This window comes from Onychomys torridus, chromosome 13 (assembly GCF_903995425.1).
Source record: "Onychomys torridus chromosome 13, mOncTor1.1, whole genome shotgun sequence".
Lineage (NCBI taxonomy): Eukaryota > Metazoa > Chordata > Mammalia > Rodentia > Cricetidae > Onychomys > Onychomys torridus.
This window is the reverse complement of record NC_050455.1, coordinates 48,700,440-48,725,841: the sequence shown is the minus strand read 5'-3', so window position 1 is coordinate 48,725,841 and position 25,402 is coordinate 48,700,440. Positions and strand designations below refer to the sequence as shown.

Below are 25,402 nucleotides of genomic sequence, written 5' to 3'. Positions count from 1 at the left end.
ATTCTCACTGTGTGTGGCTTCATGGGAGCCAGCCAAGGCAGGCCAAGATGGTTGGAGCCTTGCCTTTTTTTCTTTCTGGCCATCTTGGGCAGCTCATGGCCAACTGCAAGCCCTTTTATTTTCCTTCTTAGTCCTCCAGACCAGCCTTTTGGTCCTAACATTCCTGTCTTTACCATCAACACTTTTTTTGGCTTCATGGTTTTGTAACTCTTTTCTGTTACTGGATCCAGCACCTGCTTCTCCATCCCTAACTCCCGTCTGTTTGTTCTTCCTTTGTTTTTTTCAATATATAAAAAATGAATAGAAGACAGACAAGGTGTTTCTCTGGTGGAGTAATTTTGTCTTTTTTTTTCATACCCCTCCTTGCATGTGTGTGTGTGATTGTGTCTGTATGTGTGCTTGTGTGTGTGTGTGTGTGTGTGTGTGTGTGTGTGTGTGTGTGTGTATGTGATGTGTATTCTTGTTTGAACACATTGCACAGCACAGGTTGGGAAGTCAAAGACAACCATGGTTCCTGGTCCATGTGTGTTTTTCTTCTTTGAGATAGGTTCTCTTACTGTTTGTACTGCATCTGCAAGGCTAGCTGGCCCACAAGCTTCCAGGAATTCTCTTGTCTCTGCATGCCATCCACTGCTGTGGCACCGGGTTTACAGAAATACAGTACTACATCTGGCTTTACTTGGTATGATGGCTATTCTTGGTTGTCAATGTCATCATATCTGGAATTAACTAAAACCCAAGCATCTAGGTCTATCTGTGAGGGATTTTTTTTTTTTTTTGTAATTAAACCATTTCAAGTTAGAAGACCCACACTAAATCTGGGTCTAGTGAGGTGGAAAGATCCACCTTTATTCTGGGCCACACCTTCTGCTATCAGCCTCTATAAAGGACATGGAAGAAGGAAGTTATTGTTCTTTGCCTGGTGGTCCTCACTCTCACTGGCAAGTTCCTTCCTTTATTGGCATTAGAGCTGAGTTACTCAGGATTCCAGCCTATACTGAAGACCAAATGAGACTTTCAGCCTCATGGACTGAGAAACTACTGGATTTCTGCTCTTTCCATTGGTAGACAGCTATTGTTGAACTAGTTGGACTACAGCCTATAAACCACTCTAATATATATCTCTATCTGTCTATCTATCTATCTATCTATCTATCTATCTATCTATCTATCTACTTACCTATTTATCATGTATGCATGTATGTATGTATGTATCTCTATGTCTCTCTCTCTCTCTCTCTCTCTCACACACACACACACACACACACACACACACACACACACATCTATGTACCTTACCTATTTATATATCTAATCATTTCTGTTCCTCTAGAGAACTGAATTAATACAGTTGGGATCGGGGGATTTGAACTCAGGTCTTCTTATATGCAGAGCAAATTTTTGCCCACTAACCTCCTCAGCCCCACAACATCTTTTTTTAAATGAAAGATCTCTACTTCATTGATGAACTTCTCATTATTCATACAATGAATTGTGTTAATATTATTAATGTAATGATGCTATATTCTTTTTATTCTCAGTCAATTTCCTTAGAATTACTCTTTTCTTTTTCTGGCATTTCCTCAAATTCCTTCACAGTGTTCACTGAGAGAATATTTTGTTTCCTTGGTTGCATCATTTTGCCTTGCATTTCCATACTTCTTGATCCTCTTTGATACATCTGGTGTGCCAGTGTCTTACCAATTGGGCAGGAGAATTAATTAGGAAAATATTTTCCCCTGAAGGTATTGGGTATTATGTTAGAGGCTGCATAGGCTTTGTTTCCATTTGGATACCAATGGTGTCTCCACAAACCGTAACTGGAGGACTTGATGAGTGTGGTAGCAAAGTCAGGGACCCTGATCTGCATCAGTTCACACAGTGATGACATTCTAACAGCCAAACAGGTACATATAATTTGGGGTACAGTGATTGGGACACTCAAGCAGTATTTGAGGGCATACCATAGATGAAGTTGGGGTGAAGTGTGGTTAGATTTGGTCTTAAAACGGCACCATACACAAAAGCTTACATATGAGAGGGAGCTATGTAAATAAAGGTACCTATGTGGAATGGTGTGTGGTCCATTACAGCTCCTTGTGGAGCTCAGAAGCGTTGATGGCTGCAGTATTGCCTTACAGAGAAATCCATGCCTCAGTGGGCTGATATGGACAATTCAGGCTCTACTATGTACAATTTCTGAGTTGTAAGAGGACTTGCTGTCGGTCTGACCAACAGGTAAGGTGGAGGCAGGACCTGTCCAGCTGGTCTCTCCCTGGGGCTGAGCAGGGTGATGAGTGCCTAACAGCCCAGCCCTCCCCATTCTCCGCCCCCTCCACCAGAGAAGCATGCTGGGCCGGAAGTCTTTTTGAAGCAGGAACTTGCTTTATTACATCAGGGTGAACTTATATAGGTTGGGGTAATGGGGGGGATGGAGTGAGGACAGCAGGCCGATGAGATGATGCCATCTTAGCAGTTACAAGGCAGAGGCGAGTCTAGGTCGGGCAGTGCTGAGTCACTCATATTCAGAAGTCATGTCCCAGGACAGGTTGCCAAGCTCGAGCCAGGCTCAGGAAGTTACACTGGGCCTCACGCCCAGGCCTTATGGGGCACACCAACTTGCCACTTTCAAACAAGCTCAGGCTGGGAATCAAGAGGACTTTATGCAAGGTGCTTTGTTTCCTTTTTGACCTGGCCACATGGAGCCTCCATTTTTTCCAAAATTCTCTTTCAGGTGCACTGTATTCCAGCATCTCCAAATACTCTCAGCAAACATAGTCTGCTTGTTCTTTGGTTTTATTTCTTCAGAGGGGAAGGGGTTGTCTTGTGTCTCTCCTTAGCAATCTTTTTGAGAAGTCTTCATCTCAGTTTATGGTAAAAATACTTTGGAGTATTTGGTGTTGGTGAATGGCATAGCTTCTATTAAAAAAGCAACTGAATCTCTAGCATAATTTATATAATTTGGTACAGACTGATTGTTTTTCCCTCCTGCAATCATATGTTAATAGCCCAAAGCCTCAGTGGGATTATGGTAGGAGAAAAAGTTTTGGGAGGCATCTATGGTTAGACTAGGTCATGGGAATGGAGTTCAAATGATAGGATCATGAGGTGAAGTGAAAAGGGAATCATTCTCTGCACACAAACACCAAGGCAGACCATGTGAGGGAGGCATTACCACTAAGAGTGCTTTCACGGAGGGTATGGCTACACTGGTACCTGGATTTCAGACATCAGTCACAACAAGTGTAAGAACAAAATTCTATTGTTTAATGCACATAGTCTATAGGATTATAGCAGCCCAAAATTTAAGAAACCACTCCTGACCATGAATAATTCTTCCCTTTCCTCTGGGTCCTTCTTTCAGTCTTACAAACACATGTACTATTTATTTGTATTTTATTTCAAGAAAGATAGAAAGTAGGCCAGGGAATGGGCAATGAGATAATCAGCCAATAATAGCAATACTTACAACAGTCAATGTGAAGCTATTATGGGTTCTTGGAAATGTCACGAAGTAACGAATGTCTTTTTAATAAAGAATTTATTTATTAAATGGCTTTTGGTATTGATATCGAGTAAGTCAGTCATTTACTAATTACAACATTCAAAAATCTATCAACAAAAGGTAGAGAAATCTCTTCATTTTCATTGGTTCTGGCACAGAATTAGATAGCTTCTGTAGTATTTTCTCAAGGATTCTGACTAGGATTTTTAGGAATTTCTTAGTTATTATTAAGGCTATTGTGATCTCTATGTTTATTATTTCTCTCTTTCTTATTATTTAAACATAAATATTTTGAATGTTTGCCTCACATGTATATATGTTCACAACATGTGTGCCTGGTCCCTGTGGAGGTCAGGAGAGGGTATCAGATCCCCTGGAACAGGAGTCATAGGCTACTGCAGCTACTATGTGGGTTCTATTATGTGGGAATTGAACCTGGGTCCTCTGGAAGAACAGCCAGGGTTCTGAACCTCTGAGCCATCTCTCTACCCTTTCCCCCATTCTCATTTTTCTAGAGTGCTAGGGATTGAACCAGAGGTCTTATGCATGTGAGGCAAGTATTATACCACTAAGCAACTGCCCCAAACCTTCCTGCTTCTAAAGAATAAACTTTTTGTTTGTGTGCATTTGCATGTGTGATTGCAGACACAAACATGACCTAGCATGTGTACAGAGGTCAAAGGACAAGCTTTGGTGTTGGCTTTTACCTTCTACTTCCTTGTGTCGGGTTCTCTTATTCACTGCTGCATGTGGAAGTTTAGCTGGCCTCAGAGCATCCAGGATCCTCTGTCTCTGCCTCCTATCTCACCACAGGAGTGTGTGGATTACAGATGCTTAGCTGGCTCTATGTGGGCTCTGGGGATCTGAACAAAGGTCTTCAGACTTGCAAGGTAAGTGCTTTATCTACTGAGCCACCTCTCCAGCTCTGTTATGGTTTCTCTTTGGGTACTGCTATCATGAAAGGACTCAAGTATCAAATTCAAGGTTACAGAGGGCATCATTACTAAGAAGTCACAGCAGCAGATGGAGGCAGCTAGTGCTACTGTACTCACAGTAAAAAATAGAGAACAATGGATGAATGAAAGCATGCTGCTGATTAGCACCTCCACATACACAGTCAGAGATCACCAGCTAGGGAATGGTGCCACCCACAGTGGATATGGCATCTCCCCTCAATTAACATAAGCTACATAATTCCCCAAAGGCAAGCCCAGAGGTTCATTTCCCAAGTGATTCTAAAGTCTGTCTACAACACTAATCATCACAATGTTAAACCTAAAACTGGATGTTGCTTTATACTAAACTAATTCAAATAAAAGTTCAATTAAACCACCTGAGGGTTTATTCAAAGTGAATAGTTAGTTTTAAGCTCTCAGGTTATTTACACATATCTGCTCCCCTTGTTACAGCTAATGTGGATATATGATCACTAACTATGGATAAAGACTGCAAGGCCTGAGTGAACCCAGTATGTTATTTTGCAATATCAGCATCCTATTTTTCTGTCACTAATTCTGATGTTTGACAGCTACAGGATTTCAGCCTAATCAGAAACCAAGTTGTTTCTTAAATATATCTCTCTGAGAAGAGCATTAGCATCATCTGTCACCATATCAAGGAAATATAATTTTAGATAATATACTTCCTTAACATAAACATTCTTATTTACCAAATACCCATTAGCCAAACAGAACTCCTCATAATATCTTGAAAGCCTGTCTTGTATTGTTTCTTTGTTTGTAGTCTTGAACACATTAGAAGATTTCATCTTTGCCTTGAGCGGATCCACTGGCATTTGCCAGTCCTTAGCCAAACTCTGCAAGGATGCATCATCCACTCCAAACACAGTTCGATAGAAGTTCAGGCTTTTCTCCAGATTCTCCACATCACTGTCCATGAAGTGGTGGGTCAGTGAAGGGATGATATTCAGGAGCACAGTTGTAAAGGCTTCTAGCCAAATCTTCTGCTTCAGAGACTGTTGCTTCCTTTCAGTGACTGACCCTGTAATATTAGGCAAGGAGAGCATAAAAGCATGTCTTTTGTATACAGGGAGAACGCTCATAACCTTGTCCATCAGGATAGGGAAATCATAATCAGACAAATTTCTGTTAGAGATCAAGAAGATTGGTGGTTCATCAATGTTATTCTCCTGAAAGATTTTCACACAGTTGCTGCGGATCTGCTGCAGGACCATTTCTCTGTTAAAGGTGCGTGGTTTGAATTCCTTTTCATTGCTTAAGTCAGAGTCCACCTTGGTTCTCACAAAGTAGAATTCCTTCTTCATCATGCTGATTGCTTTGGCGAGGTCTATATCATTTTTCTTAAAGCGTGTGGCAGAAACAATAATGAAGAAGTCATACTCATGGAATTTCATTTTCTCTAGATAATCTTTTGGTGGGAAATTTGTGGTTCCAATCCCAGGCAGGTCCCAAAAAACCACATTGGGAATATTGGGGTGTTTGTATGGATGTCTCGTCATGGTCGTTTCCACCACCCCAATTTCAGCTGCATCTTTCCCTTCATGCCCAACCCCTCTCAGGGTATTGATGAAGGTAGATTTCCCTGCTCCAGACTCCCCTGTCACAGCAACATTGAGTGGGGTACTGTCAATTGTTTTTACTGCATCAGTGATTGAAGAGTTTGCTCCCTGAATGTTTCCTTCTTTCAGGCTTAACTCAATTGAGGCTATGGTTTCCTGAGGAATGATTTTGTTTCCAGTTTTATACTTCTTAAAATATTCTGCAAAGCTGGAGGCCAAGTCTTTGTGGTTTTCATCCTTAGATGAAGAGAACAGTTGACCCATGACTGTGCGCAAATCAAAGCCCTGAAAGAAAGAAGGACAATTCAGGAGGGTGTGTATCAAATTGAAAATCTGATTATAGCAACTTTCAAGTATATTGCCACATACAGTCCTTAAAGGCTGTCACTATGCATTGGATCTCCCATTATGTTTATTTTGCACAATTGGGATTTGTATCCTTTGACTAATATCACTCTATTTCCCTCTCCCCACAGCTCTTCTCAGTACCCTGTTTTCTACCTCCATGAATTTGGCTACTCTAGATTTCACCTATAAATGACACAATAGGGGCATTCTTTCTGCAGGTAGCTGAGACAGTCACACAAGAGTTTAATGATTTAATTCTCCATTGTCTCTTCACAGATCTATCTCATCTTTTCAGTCTGCTCTGTGCCTCTGTGCTATGTAGACTCCATGAGCAGAGGTCCCCCACTTTTTAGCTTCCAGTATCATTCAGCTGTATCTGCTCATGGCCTCCATGTTGCCCTGCTTGTGTCGCATGTCTGACTGTGCATGCACCCATCGTTCTTTGCAATCTATGCTATTTGGCCTTTGTTCAGTACTCATGGTAATTTTAAGGTTAATATTTTCTTCTTATTCCCTTTGCTTAGATCTGGCAATGGCCCCCAACACTCTCAGGCCTCTGGTTGTCATGTAGTCCCTTATTTATCTGTTTGGCATAACTGATTTTCTGAATTTCTTCTTTTACTGAAGTCTCTTCGTTCAATATTTATTGATGAATCCTTCCTGATCTGTAATATGTAACTCTTTTCCAGTGAAGAGTTGGGTTGAAGCCAATGGCCAAGCCTCTTTCTGCGGTGAAATGGGACCAATATTTGCAAGTCTATTCATCACACTAAGTCTTGAAACTTGGATTTGACAATCTGTATTGACACTTGGGTTATATCCAGAGTCTTGACTTATGGATAGCCCAGTGGGAAAAGAAGAACTGGCAGGTACTAGGTCTGCTACTGTGGGGACAACAGGTATAAATGGACATGCATAACTCAGTTCTACCCCAGTAAGAACCCAGGTAGTTTCTTCATGTAGCATTCTCTAGCCCAGAGAGTCCTGGAAACCAGGAAGCAGAGACCATGAGCAAAGTGGACTATCAGCCTTCTGGTGCTCCTAGATTCTATTGCATGGGTTCATGTAAAATCTGGACACAATTAAGCTATCATGAGGTGGAAAACAGGTGAAGTCACTGACATTCCTACAAAAATATTTGGTACCCTGAGTGCTGTGCAGCCATGTTTGATCAGCCCCCATGCATGGATGTTCAGCTAGGACAAGAACATGTGTCAATCTATTATTGACTAATGAAGGCAGGCACCTTCATGGTCAGATCCCTTCATTCAATACTTTCACACTGTCCTTTTCCTTATTGTCAGCTCCAATGTAATTGTGAAAGCAGGGGATTTCCAGAGGTATGTCTGTGCATCACATTATAATGAGCATTCTCAGGGAATGTAACCCTAAAATGAGCATGCTTGAATGTTGGACTACCCTATATGAACATGTATGGACCCCATAAATAAAATCATGATTCTTTCATACCTGAGGAGTGAGGTAGAGTGTCACTTTGAAAATATCTCCACTGTCAGCTTTGCCTGGCTGAGGTAATCAGTATTTTTCTACTGTGTTACCTTTGGCTTGTTTATTTTGTCTTTGAGTTCACTAAGATGTTAAAATCAATGCACTGGGATTTTATTGCTGGTTAACTAAAGGGCCTAGTTCCTTGCAATCTAAAGTGTTAGCCAGGGCTCCCTCATTTTGTAAAGCAATCTCACTTTGGTTGGACTGTGATCATTTCAGAAATGATAGAGCTTTGGTTTCCATGACAAAAATCACCTTTACCCCTAGATTCTCCCCCTTAAACCCACTCCTGCCCATAGACTGCTGACTGCAAGCACACTCATAAGTAACATGGCACAACAGAATGTCCTCTCTCTGACACCCATAAGAAGGGACTCCCCACTCTGCCATGTGGCTCCAATCTCAGAGCCTCTGCCATGCTGCTGTCTGTCTGTCCATCATTGGCATTCACAACCCTTTTTAACCAATCTCTTACTCAAATAACAATCTGCCCCAGTGTCCTTCTTGAACCGCAGACCTGGGATCTTTTCTAATGGAGATGAAGTTTCTCAGCATAAGGGAACCTCAGGGAGAACGGTGGGTCTCTGTTTGTTTTATTGATTGGATGATTTTGCTTTTCATGTGCCAGAAGACCCAGATGTGTGATTTTGCAGCTTAGTACTGTAAACACCTAAGTCAAAATTTCAACCGAGTAAAGAAACTAGTTTTCATGTTGACTGATCAGTGTTTTTCAGCTTCATCCACACTGTGTTTAGTCTTCCTGTTTAAGGTACTACATACTGAGATATAAGTTTTCTAATTTGCTTCAAGTAAAAATTAAGAATTTTAAAGAACTCATTTAAGATTGAATCTCTTGTAGAGATCAGGAAAAAATAATTAGAATAAAAGACTTTAAAAAATAATTGGACAGGGTAAATTTAACAAAAATATTCTTTTGACTTCCTTAAAATGTATTTGATATATATATTTATGTGTATGTGCATATTGTGTAATGTCTACATGTATGCTTATGCTCATATACTGCTTACCTGGCACCAAAATACCTAGTAATATTAATTAAAACTGTTAGATTTGTCCAACTTCCTTTTAGTTCACATAAGGTAAATAAATCTTTGACAAATAACTTAGATTTTCTGGTGAAAGGTGAGTTTACCTCTAGATTTGTTAGTGTGTATTCCTCCCAGGCTCCTGGCCTTGTTTAATAATTGTTTGTTAAATATTGCAATGTTCTTTGATTTCCTAACTAGATAAACTTTACTTTCCTAATGAACACTCGATATTGAGCATAGCCCCTGGCCAGAATGGCTACCAGAGGTTGGTTTTCATTTTTTAGGGTGAATAAATACTTTCAATTAAAACTTTGCTGCCTTATAATTTGAAAGCACACATGTATTGTGGTTTTTTTTGACAGTTTCAGTACCAGCTGAGTAGCCTCTGGTTTAAGGTATCTGTGTGTTCTTTGTCTGTCCCTTTTCAGAGCTCTGACTACTTACTGCAATGGGGGACATAACCTCATTTTTGCCTGTTTTGAGAAATTGTTCTGACTATGCTTACAACTCTATGATAAAGCAATCAGTTCATCAGGGGCTACAAAAACTTTTTCTACATAAAAGTTGCTCATTTATGTCATGTCTCACAATATAAAAACAGTAAAAAAGGATCCAATAAGAAGGAGAAAATGTTTAAAAGGTTTTAAGTACGCTGATAATGTGTTTTTGGAAATACTTAAGGAAAAGGACTTTTAAATTTGTTTTCTTCTAAGATAGAGGACAGTTATAGAGTAACAAAAGAGTATATGGGTATGACTGAGTTAGCTACAGTTAAAGGTTATTAAAATTTCCAATGTCAGAGTTAACTACACTGATATAAATCTAAAATCTAGCCTTATTTATACCAAGGAAGTTCTCTTAAAATACTTATCTCTACTTTTGGTAACATTACAAAAGTAGACTCTATTTAAAATACCATTCATCAGAACAATAAGATAAAGGTTGTGGTAAGTTACAAAAAACAACATATTTTTATATAATGTTATGGGATTAAGTATTTTAAAACCTAATTTGGTATGTCCATTTATTTTGGGGAAAATTTTTCTAAACTTTATGTTCCTTCAGGTGAGTATTTCCATTTCCTGCTGACAGCCTGGCTGATGACAGGGACAGGCCTTGGGTGCCAGCACTGCCATCAAACCAGAGAACCAAGAACAAAGGCCACAAAGCCCAAACCCTGCTGCCCACCTCAGGAAGAGGCTCACCCCACAGGGGGTTGGTGGTGTGGCTCAGCTCCTGGCCTCCTGTCTAGGCGATTCCCACTGAAATACCAGGGTCCCCTCTGAATTTTGTTACTCATTTTCCATGCTGGACAGACATCCAGGTTCAACTCTGTCAGCCTCACATAAACCTAACAGAGGAGGGGAGGTTAGACCTCAGCTTTTCTGATAGCTACTGAAATTAACTATTTGGTAATCAATTGGGCCAATCACCAAAGCTTACTGGACCCTAATGAAAATGGAAGTAGTTACCTCTATCAGGGCAACCATGAGCCTGGAACCACTGGATCTAGCCTGGTGAAATTATCAAGACAAAGTTGCTGGATCTTTTTACAAAGCCTCCCTTCCTTTGATCCCCATCCCTTGTTCTCATCATACACACTCTAAAACTGTCTTGGGACAGCAAGATGCCTGAGCAGGTAAGGCCACTTGTCACTAAGTCAGATGATCTGAGTTCTAGCCCCAAGACTCACCTAGTGGTGAGAGAGAACTGACTTCCACAACTTGTCTTTTGACCTCTACACACATGTGCTAACATATGGGCACTTAGCCCCAGTACATGAGTACACAGAGAATGAATAAATAAATATAATCAAAATACAATGAAATGCACTGTAGAAAACTCTCAAAGTACTACTAAAAACAAGAAAAAAAAAAGTAACAACAAAAATTTGTCTCAAATGTCTTGCACTGAGTATGAACACAACAAACTATAGTAATATGAAATATTAATCATTACAAATAGATACAGTCTTTCATTAAAACATCAACTTTCCAATGAAAGACATGAAGCTAAAGAGGGTTCCCTAATTAAAAATGCCCACAGCATTTACTACTGCTGTTTTGATAAATGGCCATACTGCCCAATTTCCCTCTCAGTGCTTCTGCCTACACCAGAGATTAGTGACACCTTACTCTGACAAGGGATTTGTTGGTGTTGTTGCTGCTTAGTTCCCATGTTTTCTGTTTCTGCAGTGGGTAGTGTTTGAATGCACAGTCTTATAACTGGTCAAAGTGGTGAGAATACATGACAGTTGAGTGCTCATTCCTAAATGTAACAGAGACATCTTTATCAACCCCCCACCCTAACCAGGTTCAGGAAACATCATGGATGGGGTAGGGGCAGTGGCCTGAAATATGTCTTCTGAATATGACACATGGCATTTGCACATGTGAACTCCTGGCAGCTGGGTTTCCCTGCAGGAGACTTCCAAAGATCTAGCCTGTCCACACTTCAGCATGAAGGAAATCGGGGGCACATGAAGACTCAGCTGAGGAGATATGAGGATTAGTGACTGTTCGGGGAGAGAGAGAGAGTCACCGTTCTTTAACATGTGAGCACTAGAAAGTTGCTCATGATCAAGTCAATAACCCCACACCAGAACACACAAGTGATCCTGCTTAAAATCAGTGGAGTATTTAAAAACATAAAGACAAGAAAACATAGGGGCAACCATTGGGAAGAGGAAGGATCCCAGAGAGAATAAGAGTGGGAAAACAGAGCGGAATGTGGGTGAAGAGAATAAAAAATGCTACATAGATGAACTAAATTGTCATAGAGTAAATAAAAATATGTTTAAAACAAAACAAACCAATCCTAAAATTGTCCCCAGCAGGTTGAAGCAGAAGCATCCTACAGGGGGCGCCGTTCACCCCAGTCTAGCTTCCCCTGGAGTTTAGAATAAATATGCTGAGCTGGTAGAAGGAGAAAAGGAAAGAGGACTAGGAAGTCACAGGATTGAGACACAAAAATTTTCATATATTTTGCATGAGCAGCCAGGGAGCCAGACAAGGGCCATGACAGGCTCTCCTAATATCCCTGACAGAGACCAAGCCTTAGCTTCAGTTTAGAGGAGGTGGCTGGAGTTTACCAAGTAGTTCTCAGGAAAACCACAACTCATCTGCAACTAATCATCAGGAGCTCTACAGCCTTCTGCTCGAAAAAGATAGCTTTCCCTACCCCACCTCTGGAAAGTCCCTAACCACTAGAGATACCTACCAATCTTATAAACTTTTTGTTTAAACCTACCAGTCAGCCCCCAGACTAATCTCTCCTCCCTGGAAGTTATCTAACCCTGCTTAAAAGGAGCTTTTGAGCTTCTCTCCAGGTTACCATTTGCTATTTTTGCAGATGATTAGACACATATACATTGGTAATTTTAATCATTGCTCTTGCTGATTGCATACGTGACTGGTGGTCTTTTATGGGACTTCTCATGGATCTGAACATATGGTGCATTGGCCAGGAAGTCCTACCAAGATTCCTGACATGTTGAGCATTTGAACCAAGCTGGTAATTGAGAACTCTTTGCCTTGGTGTGTCATTGTTCTGACTCTCATTGTTTTGTTCTATTTGTTCATGTTTCTGGGAAGCTTGAGATAACTGAATCTGGAGGCCTGAGTGCTACCTGGTTGCACTATTAGCACTCATACCACATGGATCCAGAGATGTCTCTGACCTACCTGGAAGGGACTATGTCCCTTTGGTTGAACTGGGACAGAGGACTCCTTTGGTTGAATGGAAACCAAGGCTGCTCCTGTTATAAAGACAGAACTTTTCCTCCCACCCCACCCCTACTCCACCCCCAGTGAGACAAGCTGTAAGCCCATTCCTGGTTTCTGTTTAATGTGCCCTACTGGTTCAGTGTGCTCTGTTGCCCTCTTGTGTTTTTGTCTGAACACTACCCTTGCTCCCCTAGAAGGGATGAGGCAAATGGCTTCCAACAACAACAACACTAACCACCACCACCACCACCATCGCCACCCTGGGAATATTTTCTTGGACTATTTCAAGGACTTTCAGGCCCAATCCAGTGACTTGGGGCTCATTTTCTGTAAAGGAGGGGGATGCTCAATAAGGCATGGAATGCAGGGATCAGGCTTCAGACCAACAGGATACACTCCCAGGGAGGGACAGCAAAGAGAAACTTCCTGTGGTTGCTTAGCTACTAAGGGTTGATGTGACATTGTACATAGGGCATGTGTCTGGGGCATAATGTAAGGGGAAGGCAGAGTGGGACAGAACTTTAAACACCAAGAATTGGGGTTAATTATTGAGGCCAGGGGAGCTGGCCATCATTTTTGCAGGATACTGACTGCCAGGCAGGCACTCTGCCCACTAACTGCCCTTGTAGATGTGACACTCCACTCCTTCCCTTTCTGAACCAACTTCTTCACTGTGGACTAAGGTCCTTGCCACAGCCACTTCCCCTTAATCCCTTCCTGTCGTGACAGTAAGAAAGTGCTGGAATCAACCAGCCTATAAAATACTATGTTTGGAACAAAGTATGCCTCTGTTTCCACAGGGGAAAAATATGGTTATTTTTGGTCATCCTGGGAGGACCTGCCCAACTTGGCCCCAGTTTCCGGTCAATTGGCGGGCACTGTGGGAAGGCTCCCCTTTTCCAAGACTGCAGGCAGACCCTGCAGTCTCCACACCCTGCCCCCACACCCATTTGCCTGTGACCCCAGCCACTTCCTGAGACTCAGATACCAGCCCCCAGCTCCCATCTGCCCCAGAACTTCCATCTGGACCAGAGAGACCCTCCGGTGGACACTACAACATCAACACCAATCTGCTGGGGACTCCAGCCACTTCCAGAGACTTCGAGACCAGTGTTCAGCATTCCATCCTGCCCCGGAACTCCCATCTGGATAAGAGGAGCTCCCATCTGGACAAGATAAGGAGACCCCAGGGACTTCCTGAGACTCAGATTCCAGCCCCCCACCTCCTATCCAGCCAGTACTCTCATCTGGATCAGAGCTCCCATCCCGCCCAGAGCTTTCATCTAGACCAGAGAGAGGCTCCCTAAATCTGTCAGCTCTGTCTGGACCAAGTACACTGATAAGACCAAGAATGAACCCACAAGGAGATGGGCAGACGCCAAGGCAGAAGTACATACAACAAAATAAAGAGCAATATAGCATCACCAGAACCTAGCCCTTCTCCAACAGCTAGACCTGAACATCACGGAATGGAAGAAGAAGAAGAAAACAACGTTATAAGTAACATTATGAAGAGGCTAGAGCCTTATATAGAAGAAATCAAAAATAAAATGGAGGAACAGACAAACAAAAAAATGGGAAGAAGGCTATAAAAAACTAGAGGAAAGGACAATTAAAGCAGAAGAAAAAATAAGTCCCTGAAAGGAAACCATGAAAAAGCAAGGGAGACAGTCCAAGACCTGAGGAGGGAAATAGAAAAAATGAAGAAGACACTAGCAGAAGGAACGCTGGAAATCGAAAATCTGAGTAAACAAACAAGAACTTCAGAGTTAAGTATAACCAACAGAATGAAAGAGATGGAAGAGAGGATCTCTGGTGTTGAAGATACGGTAGAAGAAGTAGATTCATCAGTCAAAGACAACACTAAAACCAACAAAGTCATGACCCAAAATGTCCAAGAAATTTGGGACACCATGAAAAGACCAAACATACGAATAATAGGGATAGAGGAAGGAGAAGAATACCAACTCAAAGGCACAGAAAACATATTTAACAAGATCATAGAAGAAAACTTTCCCAACTTAAAGAAGGAAATGCCTGTGAAGATACAAGAAGCCTATAGAACACCAAACAGACTAGACCCTCCAAAAAAAGTCCCCTTGCCACATAATAATTAAACAACCAAATGTACAGAATAAAGAAATAATATTAAGGGCAGCAAAGGAAAAGGCCAAATGACTTATAAAGGCAAACCCATCAGAATAACGCCCGATTTCTCAATGGAGACTTTGAAAGACAGAAGGACCTGGACAGATATAATGCAGACACTAAGAGACCATGGATGCCAGCCTAGACTAATATACCCAGCAAAACTTTCAATCATCATAGATGGAGTGAACAAGACCTTCCAAGACAAAACCAGATTTAAACAATACTTATCCACAAACTCAGCCCTACAGAAAGCACTAGAAGGAAAATTCCAACCTAAGGAAGACAGATACACCCATGAAAACACAGGCAATAGATAACACCAAAGCAGTAAACCCCAAAGAAGAGAAGTACATACACACTACCACCAAAAAAAAATAAAAATAACAACAAGAATGAACAATCACTGGTCATTAATATCCCTTAATATCAATGGACTTAATTCACCTATAAAAAGACACAGACTAACAGAATGGATACAAAAACAGGACCCAACTTTCTGCTGCATACAAGAAACACACTTCAAATTCAAAGACAAACACCTCCTAAGAATAAAAGGCTGGGAAAAGACTTTCCAATCAAATGGCCTTAAGAAGCAAGCTGGTGTAGCCATCCTAAAATCCAGCAAAATAGACTTCAAACTAAAATCAATTAAAAGCGATGATGAAGGAAATTACATATTCATGGCAGGAAAGATCCACCAAGATGAAGTCTCAATTCTGAACATTTATGCCCCAAACACAAGGGCACCCACATATGTAAAAGAAACATTACTAAAGCTTAAATTACATGTAAAATCCCACACATTAATAGTGGGAGACTTCAACACCCCACTTTCACCTCTGGACAGATTGGCCAAACTGAAACTTAACAGAATCATAATGATCTTATCTGATATTATGGCTCAAATGGACTTAATCGATATCTACAGAACATTCCACCCAAACAAAAAAGAATATACCTTCTTCTCAGCACCCCATGGAACTTTCTCCAAAATTGACCACATACTTGGCCACAAAGCAAATCTGAACAGATACAAAACAATTGGAATAACCTCCTGTGTCCTATTGGACCACCATGGTTTAAAGTTAGGTTTCAACAACAGAAAAAAACTACAGAAATCCTACAATCTCATGGAAACTGAATAATGCTCAACTGAATCACCAATGGGCTAAGGAAGAAATAAAGAAAGAAATTAAAACTTCCTAGAGATCAATGAAAATGAATACACCACATAACCAAACTTATGGGATACTATGAAAGCAGTGCTAAGAGGGAAATTCATAGCACTGAATGCCCACATAAAGAAGTTGGAGAAATCTCACGCTAGTGACTTGACAGCACACCTGAAAGCCCTTGAACAGGAAGAAGCAAAGTCTCCCAGGAGGAACAGACACAAGGAAATTATCAAATTGAGAGCTGAAATCAATAAAATAGAAATAAAGAGAACAATACAAAGGATTAATGAAACAAAGAGTTGGTTCTTTGAGAAGATCAACAAGATAGACAAGCCCTTATCCAAACTAACCAAAAGAAAGAGAGAGAGCATTCAAATTAACAAAATCAGAAATGAAAAGGGGGACATAACAACAGACAATGAGGAAATCCAGAGAGTCATCAGGTCATACTTCAAAATCCTCTACTCCACAAAACTGGAAAATCTAAAAGAAATGGATAACTTTCTGGATAGGCACCACATACCTAAGTTAAATCAAGACCAGATAAACCATTTAAATAGTCCAATAATCCCTAAGGAAATAGAATCAGTCATTAAAAGTCTCCCAACCAAAAAAGGCCCAGGACCAGATGGTTTCAGTGCAGAATTCTACCAGATCTTCAAAGAAGACTTAATACCGATATTCTTTAAATTGTTCCATACAACAGAAGCAAAAGGAATATTACAAAACTCCTTCTATGAGGCTACAATTACCCTGATTCCTAAACCAAACAAAGATGCAACAAAGAAAGAGAACTATAGACCGATCTCCCTCATGAACATTGATGCAAGAATACTCAATAAAATACTGGCAAACAGACTCCAAGAACACATCAAAACAATTATCCACCATGATCAAGTAGGCTTCATCCCAGTGATGCAAGGGTGGTTCAACATATGAAAGTCCGGCAATGTAATAAACCATATAAAGAAACTCAAAGAAAAAAACCACATGATCATCTCACTAGATGCAGAAAAGGCATTTGGCAAAATCCAACACCCCTTCATGATAAAGGACTTGGAGCGATCAGGAATACAGGGAACATACCTAAACATAATAAAGGCAATCTACAGCAAGCCAACAGCCAACATCAAATTAAATGGAGAGAAACTCAAAGCAATACCACTAAAATCAGGAACAAGGCTAGGTTGTCCCCTCTCCCCATACTTATTCAATATATTACTTGAAGTTCTAGCCAGAGTTATAAGACAACATAAGGAGATTAAGGGGATACAGATTGGAAAGGAAGAAGTCAAGCTTTCCCTATTTGCAGATGACATGATAGTATACATGACTGACCCCAAAAATTCAACCAAGGAACTGATACACCTAATAAAAACCTTCAGCAAGACATCAGGATACAATATCAACTCAAAAAAAAGTCAGTAGCCCTCCTATATACAATAGACAAACAGGCTGAGAAGGAAATCAGAGATACATCACCCTTTACAATAGCCACAAATGATATAAAATACCTTGGGGTTACTCTAACTAAGCATGTGAAGGACCTATATGACAAGAACTTTAAGTCCCTGAAAAAAGAAACTGAAGAAGATGTCAGACAATGGAAAGAACTCCCATGCTCATGGATAGGCAGGATTAACATAGTAAAAATGGCGATTTTACCAAAAGCAATCTAAAGATTCAACACAATCCCCATCAAATCACCAACACAATTCTTCACAGATCTGGAAAGAATAATACTCAACTTCATATGGAAAAATAAAAAACCCAGGATAGCCAAAAGATTCCTATACAATAATACAACCTCTGGAGGCATCACCATCCCCGACCTCAAGCTCTACTATAGAGCTATCATAATAAAAACAGCTTGGTACTGGCATAAAAACCGACATGTGGACCAATGGAATCGAATTGAAGACCCTGACATTAACCCGCACACCTATGAGTATATAATATTTGACAAAGAAGCCAAAAATTTACAATGGAAAAAGGGAAGCATCTTCAACAAATAGTGCTGGTATAACTGGATGTCAATGTGTAGAAGGCTGCAAATAGATCCATATATGTCTCTGTGCACAAAACTTAAATCCAAGTGGATCAAAGACCTCAACATAAATCCAGCCAATCTGACCCTGATAGTAGAGAAAGTAGGAAGTACTCTTGAATGCATTGGCACCGGAGATCACTTTCTAAATATAACACCAGTAGCACAGACACTGAGAGAAACAATCGATCAATGGGACCTGTTGAAACTGAGAAGCTTTTGTAGAGCAAAGGACATGGTCATCAAGACAAAGTGACAGCCTACAGAATGGGAAAAGGTCTTCACCAACCCCACATCTGACAGAGGGCTGATATCCAGAATATATAAATACTCAAGAAATTAGACATCAAAATGCCCAACAGTCCAATTAAGAAATGGGCTATAGAGCTAAACAGAGAATTCTCCACAGAGGAAGTTCAAATGACTGAAAGACATTTAAGGAATTGCTCAACATCCCTAATTACCTGGGAAATGCAGATCAAAATGACTCTGAGATACCACCTTACACCTGTCAGAGTGGCTAAGATCAAAAGCACAGAAGACAGCTTATGCTGGAGAGGATGTGGAGCAAGGGAAACTCTCCTTCACTGTTTGTGGGAATGCAAGCTTGTACAGCCACTTTGGAAATCAATATGGTGCTTCCTTAGAAAATTGGGAATCCATCTCCCCCAAGACCCAGCTGTAGCACTCTTGGGCATATACCCAAGGAATGCTCAATCATACCACTAGGGCATTTGCTCAGCTATGTTCGTATCAGCCTTGTTTGTAATAGCCAGAATCTGGAAACCACCTAGATGCCCTTAAACTAAAGAATTGAAAAAAAAAAAATCGGGTACATATACACAATGGAGTACTACTCAGCAGAGAAAAACAATGACATTATGAGGTTTGCAGGGAAATGGATGGAGCTAGAAAAAATCATCCTCAGTGAGGTAACCCAGACTCAGAAGGACAAACATGGTATGTACTCACTCATAGGAGGAGACTAGATGTAAAACAAAGATGACTAGACTGCTACACAACTCCAAGGAGGCTACCTAGAAAATGGGACCCAAGGAAAGACACAGGGATCACCCAATGACAGGGAAATGGATGAGATCTACATGAACAACCTGGATGACAGTGAATGAAGGGCCAGGTTTGAGGGAAAGAAAGCTTAGGGGAGCAGGAGATCCCAGCTGGATCAAGAACAGAAAGGGAGAATGGGGAATAACAGACCATGATAAATGAAGACCACATGAGAACAGGAATAGGCAGAGTGCTGGAGAGGTCCCCAGAAATTCACAATGATACCTCCTCTGTAGACTGCTGGCAATGGTCAAGAGAAAGCCTGATCTGACCTAGTCTGGTGATCAGATGGCCAAACACCCTACCATTCGAGCTGGAACTCTCATCCAATAACTGATGGAAGTGGATGCAGAGATCCTCAGGCAGGCCCCAGGTGGAGCTCTAGGTGTCCAATTGTCAAGAAACAGGGGGGACTGTAAGAGCGTGAATTGTTGAGCCCAAGATTGGAAAAAGCACAGGGACAAATAGCCAAATGAATGGAAGCACATGAATTATGAACCAAAGGCTGTGGAGCCCCCAGCTGGATCAGGCCCTCTGGATAAGTGAGACAATTGAATAGCTTGAACTGTTTGGGAGGCATCCACGCTGTGTGACCGGGACCTGCCCTTAGTGCATGAGCTGGCTGTTTGGAACTTTGGGCCTACACAGGGACACTTTGCTCAGCCTTGAAGGAGGGGACTGGACCTGCCTGTATTGAATCCACCAGGTTGAAATGATTCCCCAGGCAAGTCTTGGGAATAGAGGGGAGGGGATCCGAGGAAGGAGGGAGTGGTGGCGGGAGGGAGGAAGACAGGGGAACCCATGGCTGATGTGTAAAATTAAAACACAAATATAATAATAATAAAAATGAAAAAAAAAAAGAGGGACAATTACTTCCAGGTCATCCTGGGCACATAGTGAGTTAGAGGCTAGCCTAGGCTACTTGAGACCCTGTTTCCAAAAAAAAAAAAAAAAAAGAGAAAATATCAACAGCAAATCCTCACTGTGACTCTAGAGCCTCCTCTTTCTGTCTTACCTACATCAAATCAATTGACAGACTTAATCTCTATTTTCAAATCCAATCACAATTATCATTCTTCATATATCATCTTCTTCAAGACCTCCTCAATTCCAACTTAGATTATGTCATTAACATTAGTATATTTCCTGTGACTGTTCTTGCAACAATGTAAATTGTAGTGGTATTTGCTTCGCCCATGACCTTGGGCTATACAGCCCAAAGGAGGTGGTACTTCCTGCCTTCCCCTTAAAAAAAAAAAGGGTAACAGAATTTATTAAGATATAAATTGAGGAAATACACTCACAAAATACAGAATGGAGTAGACAGCTGAAGGTGTACTTTGATCTGACCAGGAATGAATCCACCTCACAGGCAGGAACAGGGAGAGATGGGGCACGTGACCCTCCTCCAACTCCTTATAAGAGGTCACATACAATGGCAGGAAGCACCACCTCCTTTGGGCTATATGATAAAAAAATTAGATATGAAACTTTAGACTCACAAATATAAGACAGATGATAAAATATTTTCTTTAATTTTGCCAAACAAAAATAGACTAAATATTGTAACTGCAATTCTTGCTTGATAACTGAACAAACATTTCAGTATAATTTTATTGCATTAAAGCTAAAACCTTTCTTTTTGATTAGATAGAAAAGGGGAAATTATGGGGGATGTCTTTTCATACTCTATGAATATGTGTTGTTCCCATTGGTTAATAAATAAGCTGCTTTTGCCTATGGCAAGGCAGCTTAGAGGTGGGCAGGAAATCCAAGGAGAGAGACAGGAAAGAGAAAGGCAGAGTCTGGAGAGATGCCAGCCAGCTTCCAAAGGAGCAACATGTAATGGGACACAGATAAAGCCACTGAACACATGGCAATATATAGATTAATAATTATGGGTCAATTTAAGTTATAAGAGCCAGCTAGCAAGAAGCCTGCCTTAGGCCATACAGTTTGCAAATAGTATTAAACATCTGAATAATTATTTTATAAGTGGCTGCAGGACTGCAGGGCCAAATAGGACCGGACAAAACTGCAATGAATGATCAGCCAGAGTTATCCTATTGACACTGAAGCCATGTCATGTCAAGTCACCTCTGAGAGGCACCAATGGGATCCCCAGTTCCCTCAGAGAAAGTTCATTACATATACAGTGCACATGCTACATATAACATAGCTTTGAATACATACATTACTTCTGGGGTCTCTCGTGTCTGAACCCCAGTCACCCTGGCTGTCTTCTCATCTCAGGACTTTGGACTTAGTGACTGATTCCTTTCCTTGTTGCTCTCCCCCAACAGCGGATTGGTAATTAACTGAATCACCTTTCTCTAGGTTCTGCTTCAGTTAGGCAGGATTCAGGATTTAGATTCCCATTGGGGTGTAAATTTGTTTCTGCCTCTACTATTGCCCGTTCTTTCATTATGTATCAGTTTTTCCACAGCACTTGCTGCCACATAATGTGTATCTGTCTAGATTCATTTGCTGTCAGCTGCCCACAGTATAATGAACCTCAGGCATTATAAATGTGCTTTTGTCTTGCTCACTTCTTCATCACCAGCACACGGGTGCATTGTGGTTTATCATCAGGCAATGGATGAGGGCCGTGAGGAAAACACTCGATGTCTCTTCTGAACCTGTGTGCCTGTTCTGTAGTTCTAACTGGTGTGTATGAAATTGAAATCTTCCTAAATTAATAGTTGGTGCTCAGAGTCGGTCAAGAGCACAAAAACAGTCTATTACAAAACAGAAATATCCTAGAATCCTACTGTGATGAGCATGACGAGCATATACAGACAAACTGAACATGCAGCCACTGTCCAATCCACAGGACAAATGGGGACAGCTGTGCAGGAAACCAGAGCTGCAGAACACTGTTTAACTTGACTGCAGACACAGGCCAGGAAGGGGTGGGTAAAGAGAATGTCCTAAAAGGGAAGCTAGACCTGTTTAAATAAACACCATAGTCAGATTGAATGGACAGTCACCCACAGGAAACAGATAAAATGTCCCTACAGGACACAGGCTGTTCTATCTCTTCAGTCCCCTCTCATTCTCTCAGTTCTAGCTCCTGGGTTTGTGGTGCAGACTCCAGTGTGACAGTTGTCTGCAAGGTCTGTCCACTGAACGTGAACACAGGAAATAAGTAGGGTGTGACACAGTAAGCCTTACAAAAGGAAGCCTGCCTAATTGACAGCTGTCCCCACATCCTGACAAAGCTCAAGTTCTCACAGATGGAGAGAAGATGCTTAGCACTCCTGCTTTACAATGAAGAAAACCAGAGTGAACCAGATTCTTCAGGCACAGATTTCCACAGCCAGTTCTAGCAGAAGCAGCATGCAGAGAGACCTCTTCTCCACAGGCCAGAGGCCTCGGGATATAAGGAATTAAATAATTGACCCTGAACTAGGCAGCAAGATAAGAGTAAGATAAAACAACCTTGTGCACACTGCAGAGATACTTCATCACCTGACACATCCATTTACAGCCATTTTTAGGAAGAGGAATAAGAGGCAAGCCAAAACAATTGGATACGTTTACCAAAAACAATATTCAGATCATTTCCTTTAGGTCTATCTCAACTTGAAGGACTGACAAACACTATCCATAAGTCTGCCCAGTCCAGCTCCCACCAAAACACTCTAGCATCCAAGCTGAGGATCCCACTCTCAGAGCACCTTCCTAAGTGACTTGTCAACCTATCAGCTCTTCAGAGAAAAGAGATGGTGAGGGTTAGAAGTTAAATATAAATGCTCCTGTCCACTTACCAGAAAATTCTGCGTCCAGTGTAAGCACTCACTGTAGGTCAGCTGCAGGAACCCACTCCTGCTTCCTTGGTGCAAGGAGCAGGTTCATGTCAGTTCAGCAAAACTTAACACACTCTCCCGGGCTCTGCCCCTCCCCTCTCAGTGTGCTTTTGCCAATCCTGGAGGACCATGTAGTTGCTTTTCAGAATCACCTGCATTTCCAAGAAGAGGAAAGTGAAATAAAATAACAGCTGTTTTTCATTCTATCAGTACTTCATTTCTTGGCAGAAAAGCTGGGCGGTCCTAAAATAACAATGTGAACAGGGCTTAAAAAAGAAGGAGAACACAGAGAAGCAGCTTATTAGCTAGGCTTGAATGCAACCCTTGAAGGACAATTTTCCTGTTCCCTGACTCCACAAATGCAACCTGAACTGAAGTCACACAACACATTGTCTGAAGTCCTGTGCAGATGCCAAATTAGTTTCACCAAAGACACAACCCATTTGATCTCATAATCTGCCTGCCACAAAAGGGCAGTATCAAAAAAAAAAAAAAAAAAAAAAGCTTGTTTCCATTTAGGATCTCTCCAGCCATCAGTATGGAGTGAGGAATCTTCATAGCTAGTTATTTTTTTTTTATGCACAGGCTGGGAGCAGGGCACTTTGAATTCTCTCGGTATCCATCACCTCCTCTGTGCTTGCCCAAGGTGTGCAGTGGCATGGAAGGCTCTCTGTCCAGGCAGGTTGTCCTCACTTCACTTTTTGTTTCGCAGTGTTTGCTCCTGGAGGTCTTGCTTTTCTTGAGATTCAAACCCTAGAACAAGGGAGGAGTGGGGCCCAGGGAGTCTCTCTTCCCTACGACTTTCTGCAGGGATCTGAACTGACATCTGTTGTTTCCTTATTCATCTAAGCAGTGGTTTCCAGAAAGGTTAGAATCACTCCTGTGTGGGAGGGAGACCCAAGAGGAGGGAACTTACACAACTGTGTTGTAGGGATTTCGACAAAGCTTACAGTCATTCCTACTGAGGTTGATTGATATTCTGGACTTATCCTGGGCTGAATAAATTAGGATGTGTCACATGCTACATAGATGGTCATGTGGTGTTCATTGATATTTGTCCAGTTAGGGGTGGACACATCTGAAGCTCCCTGATGTGACCTTGGCTCCTCTGCTGGCCATTGTCCTGGCTTGTCCTGCTGCTCATCAAGCTTCCAAGTGTTGCTGGTCTCAGACCTTGGCACAGGACACTAGCCGTCCATGGAACTATACATAATTTGCTTTAAGGTTACATGGCCAAATTGTCGTTTCAGCATGGGCCCTTTTTCCTTCACTGTCTGTGCAGAGCTAACTCTTATCACTGTTACCAAGACATAGCTGCAGTTTTCCTCAGTCACCTCACAGTTAGCTCCTTGTTTGTGGGGTGGGCTCCAGGCGATCTTCCTGGAGTAGGTGTAGTTTTTTGTATTTGGTTTTGAAATTGTTCTTATTCAAAAACTTAGTTTGTTACAATTAGCTTCATTACAAGGCAGACTTGGTGAGTGGGCAGAGGTGCCTTGCCAATGATTCTCACTATGTGTGGCTTCATGGGAACCAGCCAGAGCTTGTCAAGACAGTCAAAGCCTTGCCTTTTTTTCTTTCTGGCCATCTTGGGCAGCTCATGGCCAACTGCAAGCCCTTTTATTTTCCTTATGCTTATGACTCTATGATAAAGCAATCAGTTCATATCCCTCCAAGTTCATCAGGGGTACAAAAACTTTTTCTACATAAAAGTTGCTCATTTACGTCATGTCTCACAATATAAAAAAAGTAAAAAAGGATCCAATAAGTAGGAGAAAAATGTTTAAAAGGTTATAAGTACGCTGATAATGTGTTTTTGGAAATGCTGAATGAAAAGGACTTTTAAATTGGTTTTCTTTTAAGATTGAGGACAGTTATAGAGTAACAAAAAAGTATATAGATATGACTGAATTAGCTACAGTTAAGGGTTATGAAAATTTCCAATATCAAAGTTCACTACACTGATATAAATCTAAAATCTAGCCTTATTTATACCAAGGAGGTTCTCTTAAAATACTGATCTCTGCTTTCGGTAAAATTACAAAAGTAGACTTATTTAAAATAACATTCATCAGAACCATAAGATGAAGGTTGTGGTAAGTTAGAAAAAACCGAATCTAACAGCATTGCATGTGTAGTGGACAACATATTTTTATATACTGTTACAGAATTGGGTATTTTAAAACCAAATTTGGTATGTACATTTTTTTGGGGTAAAAATTTCTAAACCTTATGTTCCTTCAGGTAATCATTTCTGTTTCCTGCTGACAGCCTGGCTGCTGACAGGGACAGGCCCTGGGTCCCTGAACTGCCAGCAACACACCAGAGAACCAAGAACAAAGGCCACAAAGCCCAAACCCTGCTTCCCCCCTCAGGAAAAGGCTCACCTTATAAGGGGTTGGTGGTGCTGCTCAGCTTCTGGCCTCCTGTCTAGGCAATTCCTACTGAAATACCAGGGTCCCCTCTGAATTTTGTTCCTC

General features: G+C 41.3%; 1 protein-coding gene across 2 annotated transcripts; it reads right to left on the bottom strand.

The window, feature by feature from the left end:
* Nucleotides 1-3,963: 3,963 nt before the first annotated feature.
* On the bottom strand, nt 3,964-22,955 carry LOC118594816 (interferon-inducible GTPase 1-like). Of its 2 annotated transcripts, none has more exons than XM_036205019.1 (2): nt 22,887-22,955; nt 3,964-6,329 (listed from the first exon to the last, which is right to left on the bottom strand). In XM_036205019.1, the coding sequence occupies exon 2, from the start codon at nt 6,306-6,308 to the stop codon at nt 5,049-5,051; it is 1,260 nt and encodes a 419-aa protein (XP_036060912.1). In that variant the 5' UTR covers nt 6,309-6,329; nt 22,887-22,955; the 3' UTR covers nt 3,964-5,048. The 2 variants fall into 2 exon arrangements, with proteins under 2 accessions (XP_036060912.1, XP_036060911.1); XM_036205018.1 differs by lacking the exon at nt 22,887-22,955 and adding an exon at nt 20,421-20,475.
* Nucleotides 22,956-25,402: the final 2,447 nt, after the last annotated feature.